The 14,989-nt window shown below is 41.5% G+C and overlaps 1 protein-coding gene across 1 annotated transcript in view; it reads left to right on the top strand.

Moving 5' to 3' along the window:
- LOC139221909 (serine/threonine-protein kinase BRSK2-like) overlaps positions 1-14,989 on the top strand; it is a 137,233-nt gene that overhangs the window by 113,510 nt on the left and 8,734 nt on the right. Inside the window, exons 13-17 of the mRNA XM_070854210.1 lie at positions 1,774-1,833; positions 6,692-6,752; positions 11,497-12,157; positions 12,708-12,756; positions 14,080-14,203. Of these exons, the coding sequence (XP_070710311.1) occupies positions 1,774-1,833; positions 6,692-6,752; positions 11,497-12,157; positions 12,708-12,756; positions 14,080-14,203 (955 nt within the window). The remainder of the gene's footprint in view (positions 1-1,773; positions 1,834-6,691; positions 6,753-11,496; positions 12,158-12,707; positions 12,757-14,079; positions 14,204-14,989) is intronic.

The following is a 14,989-nucleotide window of genomic DNA, read 5'->3' as shown; positions in this document are numbered from 1 at the left end:
TCACATTACAATGAATTTGCCTTGGTGTGTTGGTGCATAATCAAGAAATAAGTACAAGCTATGAAATATGAAATACAGATATAGTTATTATTACACGCCATCTTTTAACTCATTAGCACAAAACATTCATCTTTCCTCAGAGAAGAAGTGGTTGAATCTGTAAAAACACCAAAACAGCAACAACAGTGAAGTCTTAGATTCAGCCTACATGTGACCAGTCAGGTGACCGGGGTGCGTACCAACACTAATGATTTCATTCCTTCATTTGGAAAACTGGCTGACGGCAAAATCGTTTTTAATGTTATTTGTTGTAAGACCAGAAAGCCGACGGGGGGGGGTCCAGAGCAGTTAGTTAGGTTTAGGAAAAATCTGTGTTAAAAATGAACCAGATGAAAAGGAACTCACTACTTACGTCAGTTAAATTACGCCGACGCTAACTTTTGGTTTCACGCTGGACGTGAACAGCAGCCTCCTGAACGCTGCATGTGTGATGTCACTTAAAATACGTAAGTGATGTAAGTTGCGTTAAAAAAAGTTGCGTTACGTACGTGACAGAAGTTAACGTTGTGAAAAGGTTGTGGTTTGGTTAGGTTTAGGCCCTAAAACTACTCTTTACGGTTTAGGAAAAGATCACGTCATGGGTTAGAATTGGTACAATTGATATGGATCAGATGGAAGTGAACTCACATCTTACGTCAGTTAAAATACGCTGACGCTAACTTATCACGTAAGTTACGTTAAAAGTTGCGTTACGTACGTGACAGAAGTTAACCCTTTAATGCCTGAACCATGAAATAATTGCCAGAAAATTGTGTGTTTATTGAACCTTCTGACAAATTACAAAAAACATTTAGCATTTTTGCTACATCCGGCATTTTTGTGCAATGTATTGCTCACAGTTTATGTTTATCTTAAACAAACAAAACATATAAAACACAGATAAAATATAAAAAACACAAAAAAATATCATGCTGATGATGTAGAGGTGTATGTATCAAATATGATACACTTGGCATTAAAGGGTTAACATTGTGAAAAGGTTGCTGTTTGGTTAGGTTTAGGCCCTAAAACTATTCTTTACGGTTTAAGAAAATAAGTCAACGCTAACCGGCCTCATTAACGATGTAACTTAAATTATGTTCAATGGTGACTTTTGGTTTCGCACAGGACTCGTGCATCCGCCCCGATCTCCTTCTTACGGGGATTTTGTCGCCCTTTAAGTCACCTGACTTCCTCCTTTGCTCCCGTCATGGTTACCTACATTAATATTGGTTTAGTCCGTTGGAAAAATAACGACCAGTGTTGTTTTCAGAACGAGGACGGACCAGTTTTACATTAGACGGTGAATCAGGACTGAATCCTGATCATCAAACCTCATCAGGATGAGATCAGCTTCTCTCGGCAGGACTTACCTGATTTACTGCTGCTGTTATTACATTTGTGAACATGTAAACAGGTTCCGGCAGGTGGAAACGTACAGAAACGGTTTCTTTACAGCGAGTAAAGCGTGTTGAACGTCCCACTGACTCGAGCATGATCCATGGATGAGCTTCTCCTCCCGTGTTCGTCCTCTGATTTCTCAGTCTGTGCATGCACCGACGTTTTGTGTTGCTCTTTGTTTCATGGTGATTTCTTTTCGTTTTTTGTTTTTTTTTACGGTGTTTAAAATTTAAGTTTTTTTTGTTGTAGTGCTGCATGCTCTACATTTTAGGATTCCCCTTATGTGACTGCCTTTCTGTCTGTCTCTTGATTTTCTGTCTGCCCCCTTTTTAGCAAATCTGTTTTCAGTAAAAGCTTGGATATCACAAACGCTAACTGCAGCAAGGAAGAAAGGTATTGGTCGGCTCCGTCCGCCGTGTTTCCTCAGTTTGTTTTAAGTTTCAGATCCATTTCCTGCCTTTATTTTACCATCAGTTTAGTTTTCTTTTCTTATGTTAGCATCCAGTGCTTGTTGAAGTTCTTTACATATCCTGTGCTGTGTTTCACTTTTAACTGTAGCATGTTATTTCAACTAAATGTTTCTTTCTGTGAGAAGTAACCTGTTGTTATGATTTATTGTAGAAATCTGTCTTTTAAATTTCAAACTTGATAATAAAAATTGAGCTGAAGAAATGAACCATTTCTTTAACTCAGTTTTTAGGAGGTGGTGGAGACCAAACATAGAGCTAAAAGGAGAGTGTATGCAACTCTTGCAGCAACAATACCATGAAGAATGAGAATATCATTATCATAATCATAATAATGTTCCTCTGTGTTTGCTGATGTGCAATTAGGCAATTGATTATAATAAGGACTTTATTTAAAGAGCACTTTTTTTAAAAACAATGTTTACAGAGTCCTTTACAGAAAAGAAAACTCCAACAACAAAAATGAAATAACAGGTGATATACAGTATAAAAACAGCAATTATATCAAAATAACCTAACATAGCAACAGCATAATGACAATAAAAGATATTATTACATGGCTTTGTTGAAATAAGTCAATTCTAATTGGTCAAATTATTGATTTCTTTGGTACAAAGCTGTGTGATGAGCTGGATGAATATCCTTTAAATATATATATATATATGAGGTAAAACGGGTACAACTATAAACACACAGACAATAAACACCCTTTTTGTAAAAGCGTGTTAAATATAATCAATAAATTCTTAAAAATCAGATCTAAATCTCACCGGCAGATGTGCTAATATGGTCTCTGCGTTAAGTGCCAATTAATATTCTTTTTGATCACCAACACATCGACCAAAGCAACGTTATGACGTTATGCTTAGTGTGTGTTTTATCTCACTGTGTAGTTCTTCTGCCACCAAGTAGCCAAAAAAATCAATAAAGTGGAACCAGAGAACTGATTCCTGGCAGGTTTATTTCCACATATTAACGTCACCCTAATAAAATATCTGAGTCTGTGTCTGTTTTTTTTATCAGTGTAGTCGATTCTAATACATCTGATCTCAGCAGACAGTGAAAACGGCGCTTGTCGCTCAACAGCGTTACCTAAATATACGTTCAGACGCGTTGAAACAGTAAAGCGCGACTGTTTCAGTGTGTTTTCGCTGTGAGCAGAATATTTTCCCCTCTGTGAAATCAGAAAAATAGCACACTCTCCCCTTTGCACCCACTTCCTCTTTGACGTTATTCCCTCAGCCCTCCGGGGCGAAGAGAATTTTTAGGTCAACTTTTCTGTTTCCTTCTCTGGCTCCCCCTCCTCCTCCCTCCTTCCACCCATCTTCACTCCTCATTGTCAGTGTGTGTGTGTGTGTGTGTGTGAGGGTTTTTTTTTTATATTTGTTTGTTCCAGTCTGTTATTTCAGTGAAGCATGGGGAGGGGTTTGTTTCATCATTCGTCCCGTCTCCAGCCTCCCCAAGTGGATGACCTTGTGCCGTGGAAACACAGTTTGTCGATGCGTTCGCGGCCCTGATGGAGATTAGCATAAATTAATTGCCAGGAATGCAGATGGAGCACAAACAGGAGATGGAAATAAGGCCTCCGCTCCCGCTGAATAGCCCTTTATCTCGCCCATCATCTAATTGGGGAGATCCATAAAATGAAGCTTGTTGCGTCCCTCCTCTGCAACACGCATCGTCGCCAATGAACCGTGAATTAATTTTCAGATTTCAAAGGCTCGTCGGGGGCCAGTTCCCCGCCAGTGGACGGGACGGGCGTCACGTTAGCGAGCTGCACACTAACAGGAGCGTCTGACAGGGTGGATTAATGGAGCATCGTCAGCCGACACGTCCTCCATATTAGTTTACACAGTAGATACAGTCTTTACTAGTCAGAGCAGCACAAACAGGAGACCTGCAGGAAGCAGAACGATCAGATTATGAGTAATTATATCTGGCAGGCAGCCACACAGTTCATTATTGGAGGAGAAAAGGTGATTTTAGCCTCTTGCCTGGTGATATTATTTTTAAAATCCCCTGAAAAAGAAAAAAACCCAGCAGTGAAAGTATCTGCTTCCTCGTACAGAGCGCTGCAGGAATGAGTCAGACAATAAATTAGCATTTTTGAACTTCCTGTTCCCTGAATCAGTGTTTTTCTTGTTTGAGGCCTGAAATAAGGTCAGTGTTTGAAATACATCATCTAAGGCTCATAACTTCTCCACCTTCTCACTTGTATTTCACGCTCCTGTAAACTATTCTTACTTACAAACTGTCCAATTTGTAGTTTAATGAGTTTATAATAATTGTAGTTTTGACAGATTGTAGCTTAGCGGTGGCGGCGCTGAAGTCATGTGACGTGGTGTAGGTCAATTATAGCCTCATGTTATCTTAGCCTTAGTTTATAGCTTTTTACTGCTGCTGTCTAAAGTTATGCTTCAGAAGTCATAAAATTTTTGTTCATTTGTGTCGATTAATTTGCTGAACAAAACACAATAATCCAAAGTCCAGTGGAAGAATCCCTTTTTGTAGAGAGAGCGAGGGCGACGCTAGCTAGCATGTACTAGTTATTCTCTACTAGTTATTCTTATATCTAAATGTGCTCAAGAATTCTTATAAATAAAAACCATCAAATTAAAATGCATAGTTTTAATAACCAGTTACGTTTGAATGTCACCACGTCGATCACGACACATCGTCAGGCAGAGATGAACCTGTTTTAGGAAAAAACAGACAAATCCTGCACCCATTAAAGCTCAGTACCACACACACCAAATGTGGATTCATCCGCCGCTGAAAATAGTCCCTAACAAAATGTGCCGGTTCCTCCTGTTTGAGTAAGAGCCACAAAAAGGGACACTAAGAAGAACAAACGTGTTACCGAAGTAATCCTTTAAAACACAAACAAACCAATCGAGGCGACGTAAAATTAGTGTTTTTGTCAATGGAGTCTGGTGGCTTTGAAGAAAGACGTCACAGGTGTTTAAAACCCAAAATATGGACCAGGTTTAAAGATACCAAAGTTATCATTTAAACTGCTTTCCAGGCTAACGGTCAAAATAAACTAAATTATCTCCACACTTTCCCAACTAAAGAGAGAAACTAGAAAGACTAAAAGTCCAAACATCAAAAACAAGAAGAACATTTGTTACGTTCATGACTTTGTACCGTCTGATGAACACAATCTACAGTTCCACATCATAATGGTTTATTTGGAGAAACAAGAGGGGAAACACAATATTAGTAATAATGAAAAATATATTTGGGAGATACAAAATTACCTCCATTACCAAAAATTGCATAGAGTTGTCTCCTACAACAACAACAACAACAACAACAACACAGCTGCAGAGGCTAATTTAATGTGGTGTTATCCCTCCTTTATGTATGTATGTGTGTGTGTGTGTGTGTGTGTGTGTGTGTGTGTGTGTGTGTGTGTGTGTGTGTGTGTGTGTGTGTGTGTGTGTGTGTGTGTGTGTGTGTGGATATTTAATTATGATTTACTGTTTTCATTTTTCACTTCCAACAAAGCCAAATTGTCTATGGGCAATTAAATCCCAAAGTCTTCAAAGACATCAGCAGGCCTGTGTGGTTTTTCTGGTAAAAGTGTGTGTGTGTGTGTGTGTGTGTGTGTGTGTGTGTGTGTGTGTGTGTGTGGGGTGATCCAGAAAGAAAGACATGCCATTTGGGCAAAAGAGAGAAAAAGATGGAGGGAGATATGAAGAGTTAATGATACGTAAATGAAAAATGGAAAAGCTCATGAAGAAGAAAAAGAGAAACGTGCTAATGACTTTTGGTGTGTGTGTGTGTGTGTGTGTGTGTGTGTGTGTGTGTGTGTGTGTGTGTGTGTGTGTGTGTGTGTGTGTGTGTGTGTGTGTGTGTGTGGGTGTGTGTGTTGTACCATGCTGACATTTCTGAACCATAAACTGTACATAAAGATGGACGATGCCTAAATATCCGGGCAGACACGGGCGCCGCCATCTTGTTGCTGGTGATGTCATTTGGAGCCGAGGTCCCGCCCACACACCCAACCGACCCAATCTCGAGTCAGGATTAGCTGTCAATCATGATGTCGTGCCGCTTTTCATTGCATCAAATAACCAGAAGAAACCAAACATCTGGTTTGGTTTGTATAGTTTAGAGAGTCCAGATGTTTTGGCTTCACTTCACACGTCCGTCTTTATATACAGTCAATGGTCTGAAACACACAGACGTACAGACCTACAGACCTACAGACCTACAGACCTACAGACGTATAGGCCTACAGACGTATAGACCTACAGACGTATAGACATATAGACGTACAGACATGTAGACATACTACAGACATATAGACCTACAGACATACTGACCTACAGACGTATAGGCCTACAGACGTATAGACCCACAGACGTATAGACCTACAGACGTATAGACATATAGACGTACAGACATGTAGACATACTACAGACATATAGACCTACAGACATATAGACCTACAGACCTACAGACGTATAGACCTACGGACAGTAACATGCTGGTAAAAGAGGAAGCTGCAGCTTTTCATCCTCACGTTTACGTTTGTCAGCTGATTCCAGCGAGTCTTTTGTTCTCCGTTGAATCTGACAGGAGAGCTGCAGGTACAAAGAGAGAAAGAAAAGGAGATTAAATATCCTTCAGTCTGCTCTGAGTTCAGTTGAATTTCTAAAACATTTGGGATTTTCTGTATTGTGTGTGTGTGTGTGTGTGTGTGTGTGTGTGTGTGTGTGTGTGTGTGTGTGTGTGTTTTCCTGTGTATTGATCTCTACCTGTGTGTGTTTGTGCAGATCGCGGTCGATCAGCGGGGCGTCCTCCGGTCTGTCCACCAGTCCTCTCAGCAGTCCCAGGGTAAGTGTCCGTCCTTCCCACAATGCACCTCACTGGCTGGCTCTGCTGGTATGTTGTTGTTACGCTCACACACTGATATCCATTCACTTCATCAGCAGCTCATACACACCACCGTGCACCTCATTATAAGACCGTTGAACCGTTGAGAATGTAAACTGAAGTCTGATATTGTTCTGTATTTGTTCTTATTGTCCATGTTTAAGTTCAGCAGGTCAGGGTAAGAATTAAAGCACGACACCAGTGTTTTTAATGACTGGTAGGTAGGAAAAGTGTTGGAATTGGTCCAGTGGATCACCTCAGCTGGTAACATATTCTTAAAAGTGCTTGTTTGATCCACTGACAGGCTCAGAGTGTTATTCTAAGTGTGTGACAGCATCATGGAAAGGATCCCTACAGAGAGAGACCTGGAAGATCCTTTTGGTTTAACCACAAACAGCACACACACCAGACTACATTCACTAAAACAGGGATTTTAGAGAACAGAACACAGGAGCTGCTGCTCTACTGCTGCTTCAGTCTGTTGGTTTGTTTGTGATATTGTGTGACTTTGGTGTTTAGGATTTGTTAGTTCAGATTCAACACGATATTTGTATAACACACAATAACACAAAACAAACTAATCAATCAAGACGACGGTAGACCAGCAACTCCAATGCTCTGTGATGTAAAATTCATATTTTTGTCAATGGAGTCTGGTAACATGAAAGAAAGCAATATTACTCCTTTTATTTTCTAGCTTCTGTTGTAGTGGACCTACTGTGATCAGGTGCAGTTATCCCAAAGGATCACGTTACAGCCTGTTTGCCGGCTGAGGTGATCTACTGGACCAATTCCAACACTTTTTGGGGGTTAACAGGTTGTAAAGAAACCCCAGTTAAACATGATCAAAACTGAGATAATGGGAAGTAAAAGGGAATGTAAGAGCACCTCAAATATCCACTTCACTAATCACTTTTACTGAAAAAAACGCCCCTCACAGCTGAAGCAATAACTTGAAACCTTATAAACAAGCTGCCAGTTTTACAGCAGCTGAAATAAATGGAGTTCAACACAACAGTCCTGTAATAAACCTTCTTATGAAGGTTATAATGTTCAGTTTGTGTTAGAGGGCTGCTGATTTAGCTTTATGGTCATTTTATGCCTCTGTTCAGTTCTATTACGTTATCCTGAGGGATGTTTATCGTTTTTTAAACAGAATAAACTGGCAGCTGACTGAATTCCAATAATCTCATGATAAAAAATATAATTGCAGCGTCAAAATAAACCGGTCTAATAGTGTAATTCTAGCTGCATAATGAGAGTAAAACACTAAAGACTTTACATTTTTTGTTTTATTGATTGTTAATCATTAAGTCTGTCGTTTCCTTGGTAACGGCTGAAGAGACTCCGCCCACTGGCTGATATATGATTATAGGAAATATCAAAGGGTGGATTTTCCTTTCATTTCTCCACAGTGAGAGTTTTTATTAATATGACCTTGTAAACACTGGATTACTCACCAAATACAGACGAGGAAGGTGAACCACAGGCTGCTGATCATCCTCATCGAGGTCGTGGCTTGACCTCGATGTTGGCGGCGTTAAGTCGGGCCGTAAGCGTACGTCACGGGACCATCGGAGGCCAGACACCAACCTCCAGATGAGATCCGGTGATTTAATGTCCACGCAGAGCGGATTCCCGTGCTGCCGCAGATTAGCTGGCGAATCAAATCCATCACTTTTAGAGGTGGAAGAAGAGAACGGTGGCGGTGACAAAGCAGAAAGGTTAAATGTGTAAAATCAGCCTGTGCAGCGTCTCCGTGTTGGTAGAGCTTAACCCTCAGCAAGGACACACGGGCTGTGTATCATCAAACACTCGCTCTGCTGCAAAGCACAGCGATGTCATTGTTTTATTCTTCAAGGCACTTTATATTCTCCTTATCGGTGCAGTTGTTTAATTATGCAAAGTCGGGAATCAAAGTCATCAGAGGCCTCGTGTAGGAACATTTCTCCGTAACTTCTCTCTACATCGTTCTCCTGTAAAGTTTGTTTGGAAAAGGCTCCCGGTTCTGTGTTCAGGTCTGCAAATATGTTAAAAAGGGAGAATTTCCCACGGCGGAGCTGCAGGAGATCAGCTGACAGTCATTAGTTAGATTAGGGGACTAAAGAGACAGGAAGTATTACTACAGCTGAGGAGGAACTGTTCACCTGGATGCTGACCAGGCCTGAACAATATGGGAAATCATTTTTTCTTTATTTTCAAACCAATATTTCATTATTTTGTGTAAACATTGACTTTGTGTTGCCCGTTCAAGTTTGATCGTTTGTGTTTATTTGTGTTATGTGTGCAGTTAAACACAATTATTTTACCTTTTTTTTTTTTTAATTGCAGCTTTTGCAAAGTGGAAACTGCATTTATTACTTTGTGATGTCGGTTTGAATTCGATTAATTGTTCAGCTCTAATCATCAGTCAGCTTCTGGGTCTGAACAGTGAAGCCTTAAAGCTGCATCCTCTCTAGTGTCCAGCAGGGGGCGACTCCACTGGCTCCAGACAGAAGTCTGATTGGATGGAAGTCAATGAGGAAATGATTTATCAGCTCAGTCAACATTTTCCTGATGAGTTTCTGCTCTCAGTCTTTAGTTTCCAGTCTTCTTCAGCACAGCAGGACGTTCATTTAGTCAATTATGGTCCATTTAGAGGCTTTAGGGTGGGGCTACCTGCTCACTGACCAATCAGGATTGAACCTCACTTCTGGCTCCAAAAAACCAAGATGGCGGCGCTCGTAAAGCCAAACTCGAGGCTTCAAAACGTCGGCCCACAAACCAACTAGGTGACGTCCGCTTCTTTCACACAGACTGCAGCCCAAACAGCAGCTACTTTATAGTTTTCATCTTCATGTCAAAACACCAAAAGCGAAATATTAAGCAGTCAAAAAGTCGAAAATCCTGACGACGTCTTATCTGAGAAAAGAAACGAGTGCTTCAAGTCGGCTCGGTTTTCTTCAGCCTGTGATCATGGGTTAGACACTCCTACACACACACACACACACACACACACAGAAACACAGAAACACACACCGTCATGTGCAGCAGCCTTCACACTGGAGACTGTGGACTCACTGAGGTCTGTCGCTCACTCTGCTCTGCTCATTCATCCCACAGCACCGTGCATCAGCACTCTGCATGCACTCCGGCCGCTGTCCCAGGCGGAGGGCGAAGCTAAACCTGTTAGCTTTCGAGCGGGTTCACTCACCGGTGATTAGGGATGCACCGATGTATCGGACAGTAATCAATAACACAGTCTGTCAACTTGAAACCCTGATTTTATGGGAAGAATGTGTCGCTGGTGATTTTCTGTTTTAGTTTGTCAGACACAAAAATATCCGTTAAAGTCCATTAAATTCAGATTATTTAACTTCAAAATGAAAATAAGTTGATAATAATAATAAGTTTCATTTTATAATTAAGTTGGAATAAGTAATAAAATAAGAATATTGTTCAGTTCAGTCCACAGGTTACGCTGGCTTTAGTTAAATATTGCTCTGAAACTGACGTTTTAACTCGTCACTGATAAACATTTCGATGAATTTACCGTAAAGATAAAACTCAAAGAACTCTCTGCATCTCACAGGTGAACATGTTTGTTGTCTCCTGATTTTAAAGCAACTGAAATGTAATGTCCCTTTATCCTGTAGTTACCACATGCACCCAAACACCAACTTCTTCAGAAGGTGGAATTAATGTAAACTACACTTTTAACTACAGTTCACTTAAATTGTTTTTCATTCAAGTAAGCGCAGTAATTTGGGAAGCATAACTGCCTTTCTTGTATTGTTAAAAACTTTCTGAATCAATGTCAGTCAGATCACTTGAAAAAACTTTTCACCACAAACGGGTGTTATATATTGCTTTCTTCAAATTCACCAAACTCCATTGACAAAAACAGTGATTTTACCACACAGAGCTTTGAAGTGGCTAGTTTACTGCTGCCTCGATCAGTTAGGTTTTTTATGTTATCCTTTGTTATATAAACATTGTGTTGGATGAATATTGACCCTTTGAAACATAAAAGTCACACAATAACACAGACAGACTAACCAGTTGAGGCAGCGATAGACCTGAAGTTCCTGTGTAAAATCCCTGTTTTTATGAATGTAGTCTGGTGTGTATGCAGAGTGATATAACGGCTGTTTGTGGTTGAACCAAAAGGATCTTCCAGGTCTCTCTCTGTAGGGATCCTTTCCATGATGCTGTCACACACTTAGAATAACACTCTGAGCCTCGTTTCGCTGTCAGAAGGACAAACTAAAACTGAAAACTGAGGGCATCATTTCCCTGTCGAAGGTAGTAAGCGTCGTGTGGTGTTGTTGTTGCGTTAATTTAAAGTTGTCGAATGCAAACAGAGATTTTAGAAGTGAAGAAACGGTGAGAATAAAACCATAAAACAGCAGCTGGTAGAGTTTTTTCGATCTCGGTGCATCCCTACTGTTAATACGTCATGAATGCTCCACTGCTGCCTCCTGATTGGCTAAAATCACTGTGCTAATCGCATGTTCTGTTTTTCTTTCTTTCTTGCACTCTCACCACTTCCTGCCTGCTCCACCTCTCAACCCATCTGCCACGCTCCTGTTTTATTTCCTGGTGTGCTGTTTTTTTTTTTTTTTCTATTGGGAATGAACCTTTACTGGGCTGTGGTCTTCCTCTGGCCTCGCTTTCTCATTGGCTGCCTCTGCCGTCATGTCTAACGGTGCATGACCAATCGCAGCCCAACCGGCGGTTTTTCATCCCGCCCCAGTCCCCAGACCTGTGTCAGTCCCCCAACTGCAGCCCCACCCACTCCCCCGAGGTCCGCCTTAACGGGGTGGGGCCGCGCACGCCCAACTCCTACCAGCCAAAGATGGGGTCCCCCCTCATGCACCCCCGCACGCAGACCCTCCCCGCCAAGCCCAAAGTGTCCGAGAAGCCCCTCCAGACCACCAGGTCCAACCCCCTCCCCAACACGGCCCAGACCCCCTCCGCCCCCAAGTCCGAGCCCTCCACGCCCTGCCAGCCGCTGGCTCCCTGCATCCCCAACAGCCCCCGGGTGCGGCGCCACCCTCCCCTCACCGTCCCCCCCAAGCTCTCCATCCCCCTCTCCCCCGTGCCTCCTATGTCGCCCCGCCGCCGCCACCACCACCTCCACCCTGACCACAACGGCAAATCTGTCCCCATCACGCAGGTGACCCCCCACCCCTCCCCCAGAGGGAGCCCTCTCCCCACCCCCAAAGGCACCCCGGTGCACACGCCCAAGGACAGCCCGGCCGGCACGCCCAGCCCGACGCCGCCGCCCAGCCCCTCCATCGGGGGCATGCCCTGGAGGACACGCCTCAACTCCATCAAGAACAGCTTCCTGGGCTCGCCGCGCTTCCACCGCAGGAAAATGCAAGGTGGGAAGGAGGGAGGAGGGAGGAGGGAGGAGGGAGGAGGGAGGAGGGAAGCGGGGCATTTCAGATTAAATGAGACTCCTCTTTATGATTCATCCAGATCAGATCTTTAGGATTTTATCTCCTTTTATCTGTGAGAGTGTTTATGCATCCAGCTGCAGCGCCGTAGCTCAGGGGGGCCAACGTGCCGATGGTCTCTCTGCTCTTAATGGAGGTATTAAACGCTTCACCTGCCGGCAGCCTTATCACGAGGAGCTGCCGCCTTCGGCTCCGAGGCGCTCACGATAACTATCTCATTACCACCAGGGGAAAATCCTCCATTTTCTCCGCCGTAGTTTAGCTAGTTCCCCCACAGCTGCTGACAAACAGAGATAATCTCATTTACTCTGATTTATCATACGTTTATTATTCTGAACTAGCATTTAGCAGATTAGCGAGACAAACACAAGCATGTTGGCGACCGCAGTAGGAAGTCGGCGTTGATCAGAGGAGATTCATGTCGGAGAGATTAAACCTCCTGAAACTCTGTGACCTTTGACCTCCGTCTCCACAGTTCCCACCCAGGAGGACATGTCCAGTCTGACTCCAGACTCTTCTCCAGAGTGAGTAACCTGTTTTAACACCAGCATCATTTTATCCCTTTACCTCAGTTTCCCCAAGTTTAATCCATAAACTCACATCTTTTAAACATTAACCTGAGATTACAGCACGCGGCTCTGGAGCCTGCTAGCACGCTACGTGGCTGTAACTCTAATTCTGATCAATTTAACAGAATATCACCTGATTGTGGTGATTCGAAGGAAAAGCAAATACAAATGTGTTCATTTAAATGTGAGAGAAGTGATATTTAGAAAGAGGCAGATGCTATTTACACCCAACAGGACTATTTTTTTACACTTGAATGTTTGAACTTGTCTTTGTTTATTTGCATTTGACTTATTTTAACCAAAACCATCTTTTTCTAAACCGAACCGAGCTGCCACAGAACACTGGTGATAGAATAAAATAAACGTATGAGTTGACTGAGTTTAGTTAAGAAATAACTTAAACAGGCAAATAGCGGCCGGATTTTAGAAAAATCTGTAAAACAAATTGTGAAAAATCTTATTTCCAACACAAACACTGTTTAGGGGTCACGATCAATAAAGTTCACTCCTGAACTCTGAACTTTAAACATCTTTATGTCCATATAAAGACGAGTCAGAAACTGTCCCGTCAAACGGAGACAATTAGTGAAATTAATATAAATCTGGTGTTTAATACATGATTGATTGATTGATTGATTGTGACTTCTTAATATTTGGGTTAAATTAAATTGAACTAATTTGAATTTAAAGTTCTGACAGTAACACTTCACTTTGCCTCAAATCACCACATTTACACATTTATTAACGTTTTAATTGATCACTTATATTTATTCATGTGTAAAATATCAACCTGTTTAAATTATTACACTTGTCTCCTCATAATGTTTGATTTTCTCTTTTGTTGGAGTAAAAATTAAAATGCCTGTGTTACCTATGAGGTATTGATTGCTTTTCTAGATCAGAGTTTATTTAGATTTATTATATATTAAATGTATTCGAAGAAATCAAATGTAATTCAGTGTTTTACAAGAGATGACACGACGTAGTATTTTAAAAATGTATTTAAAGACTAATGCACATCAAACATGTAAGATAAAAATAATAATAATGAATAAGACGAGAAAAGAAATAAACATTTTCTAATAGATAGTAAATGAAAACAAAACAATAATAACGCTCAATGGAACAGAGGAGAGTAAAATAGATGATGATAAAAAATAGAATGACTAAATAAAATGGCAGTTTTTTCAAAATAAAGTTCCTTCAGTTGTGAAGGAATTGGCGCTGTATAGATAAAGATTGATCGATTGATTGATTGAGATCGTCTCCTCCCCGCAGGCTGGCCAAGAAGTCGTGGTTCGGTAACTTCATCAACCTGGAGAAGGAGGAGCAGATCTTCATCGTGATCAGAGACAAACCTCTCAGCTCCATAAAGGCAGACATCGTCCACGCCTTCCTCTCCGTGAGTCTCCTCCTCTTCCTCCTTCCTCTCCGGCCTTAAAGGAGAAGTCCAGTGTTTTTGTTACATATGTTGGTGTCTAAATGGCCGGTAGGTGCAAAATAGTAGTTAGTAAGAGCTAAAAAAACTGTAATTTTACCTCTCAGAACACAAGAGTTGCTGATCTACTGCTGCCTCGTTGTTAGTTTGTGTTATCGTTTGTTATACAATTACTGCTTCTTTGCTAACTAGCCCTTTAAAACACAAGTCACACAATGACAGAATGATATGTTCTGTTCCTAGTTTAGATTTAAAGGATAAACATGGACCTTATTTTTACATATTTTGGGGTTGAAAGTCCAGTAGGTTTAAAAAAAATAAATAAATAAAAAGTTCTGTTAGCGCTCAGTCCAAAGCCACCAAACTCCATTGACAGAAACAACTATTTTACATTGCAGAATACAGGAGGCACTGATCTACTGCTGCCTCGATCGGTTAGTTAGTTTGTGTTCATATGTGGCTTTGGTGTTTTAAGGAGTTACTTCAGATATGAATTCATGTATTAAAAAACGCCAGTGTCACAGAAACTATACCAGCAACTCCTGTGTTCTGTGAGCTTAAATCACTGTTTTAGTGAATGTAGTCTGGTGTGTGTGCTGTTTGTGGTTAAACCAAAAGGATCTTCCAGGTCTCTCTCTGTAGGGATCCTTTCCATAATGCTGTCACACACTTAGAATAACACTCTGAGCCTGTCAGTGGATCAAACAAGCTCTTTTAGTGGACCTACTGTGATCTACTGGACCAATTCCA

This window comes from Pempheris klunzingeri, chromosome 1, assembly GCF_042242105.1.
Source record: "Pempheris klunzingeri isolate RE-2024b chromosome 1, fPemKlu1.hap1, whole genome shotgun sequence".
Taxonomy (NCBI): domain Eukaryota; kingdom Metazoa; phylum Chordata; class Actinopteri; order Acropomatiformes; family Pempheridae; genus Pempheris; species Pempheris klunzingeri.
Note: the sequence above shows the minus strand (reverse complement) of the source record. Positions and strands in the feature narration are given on the sequence as shown.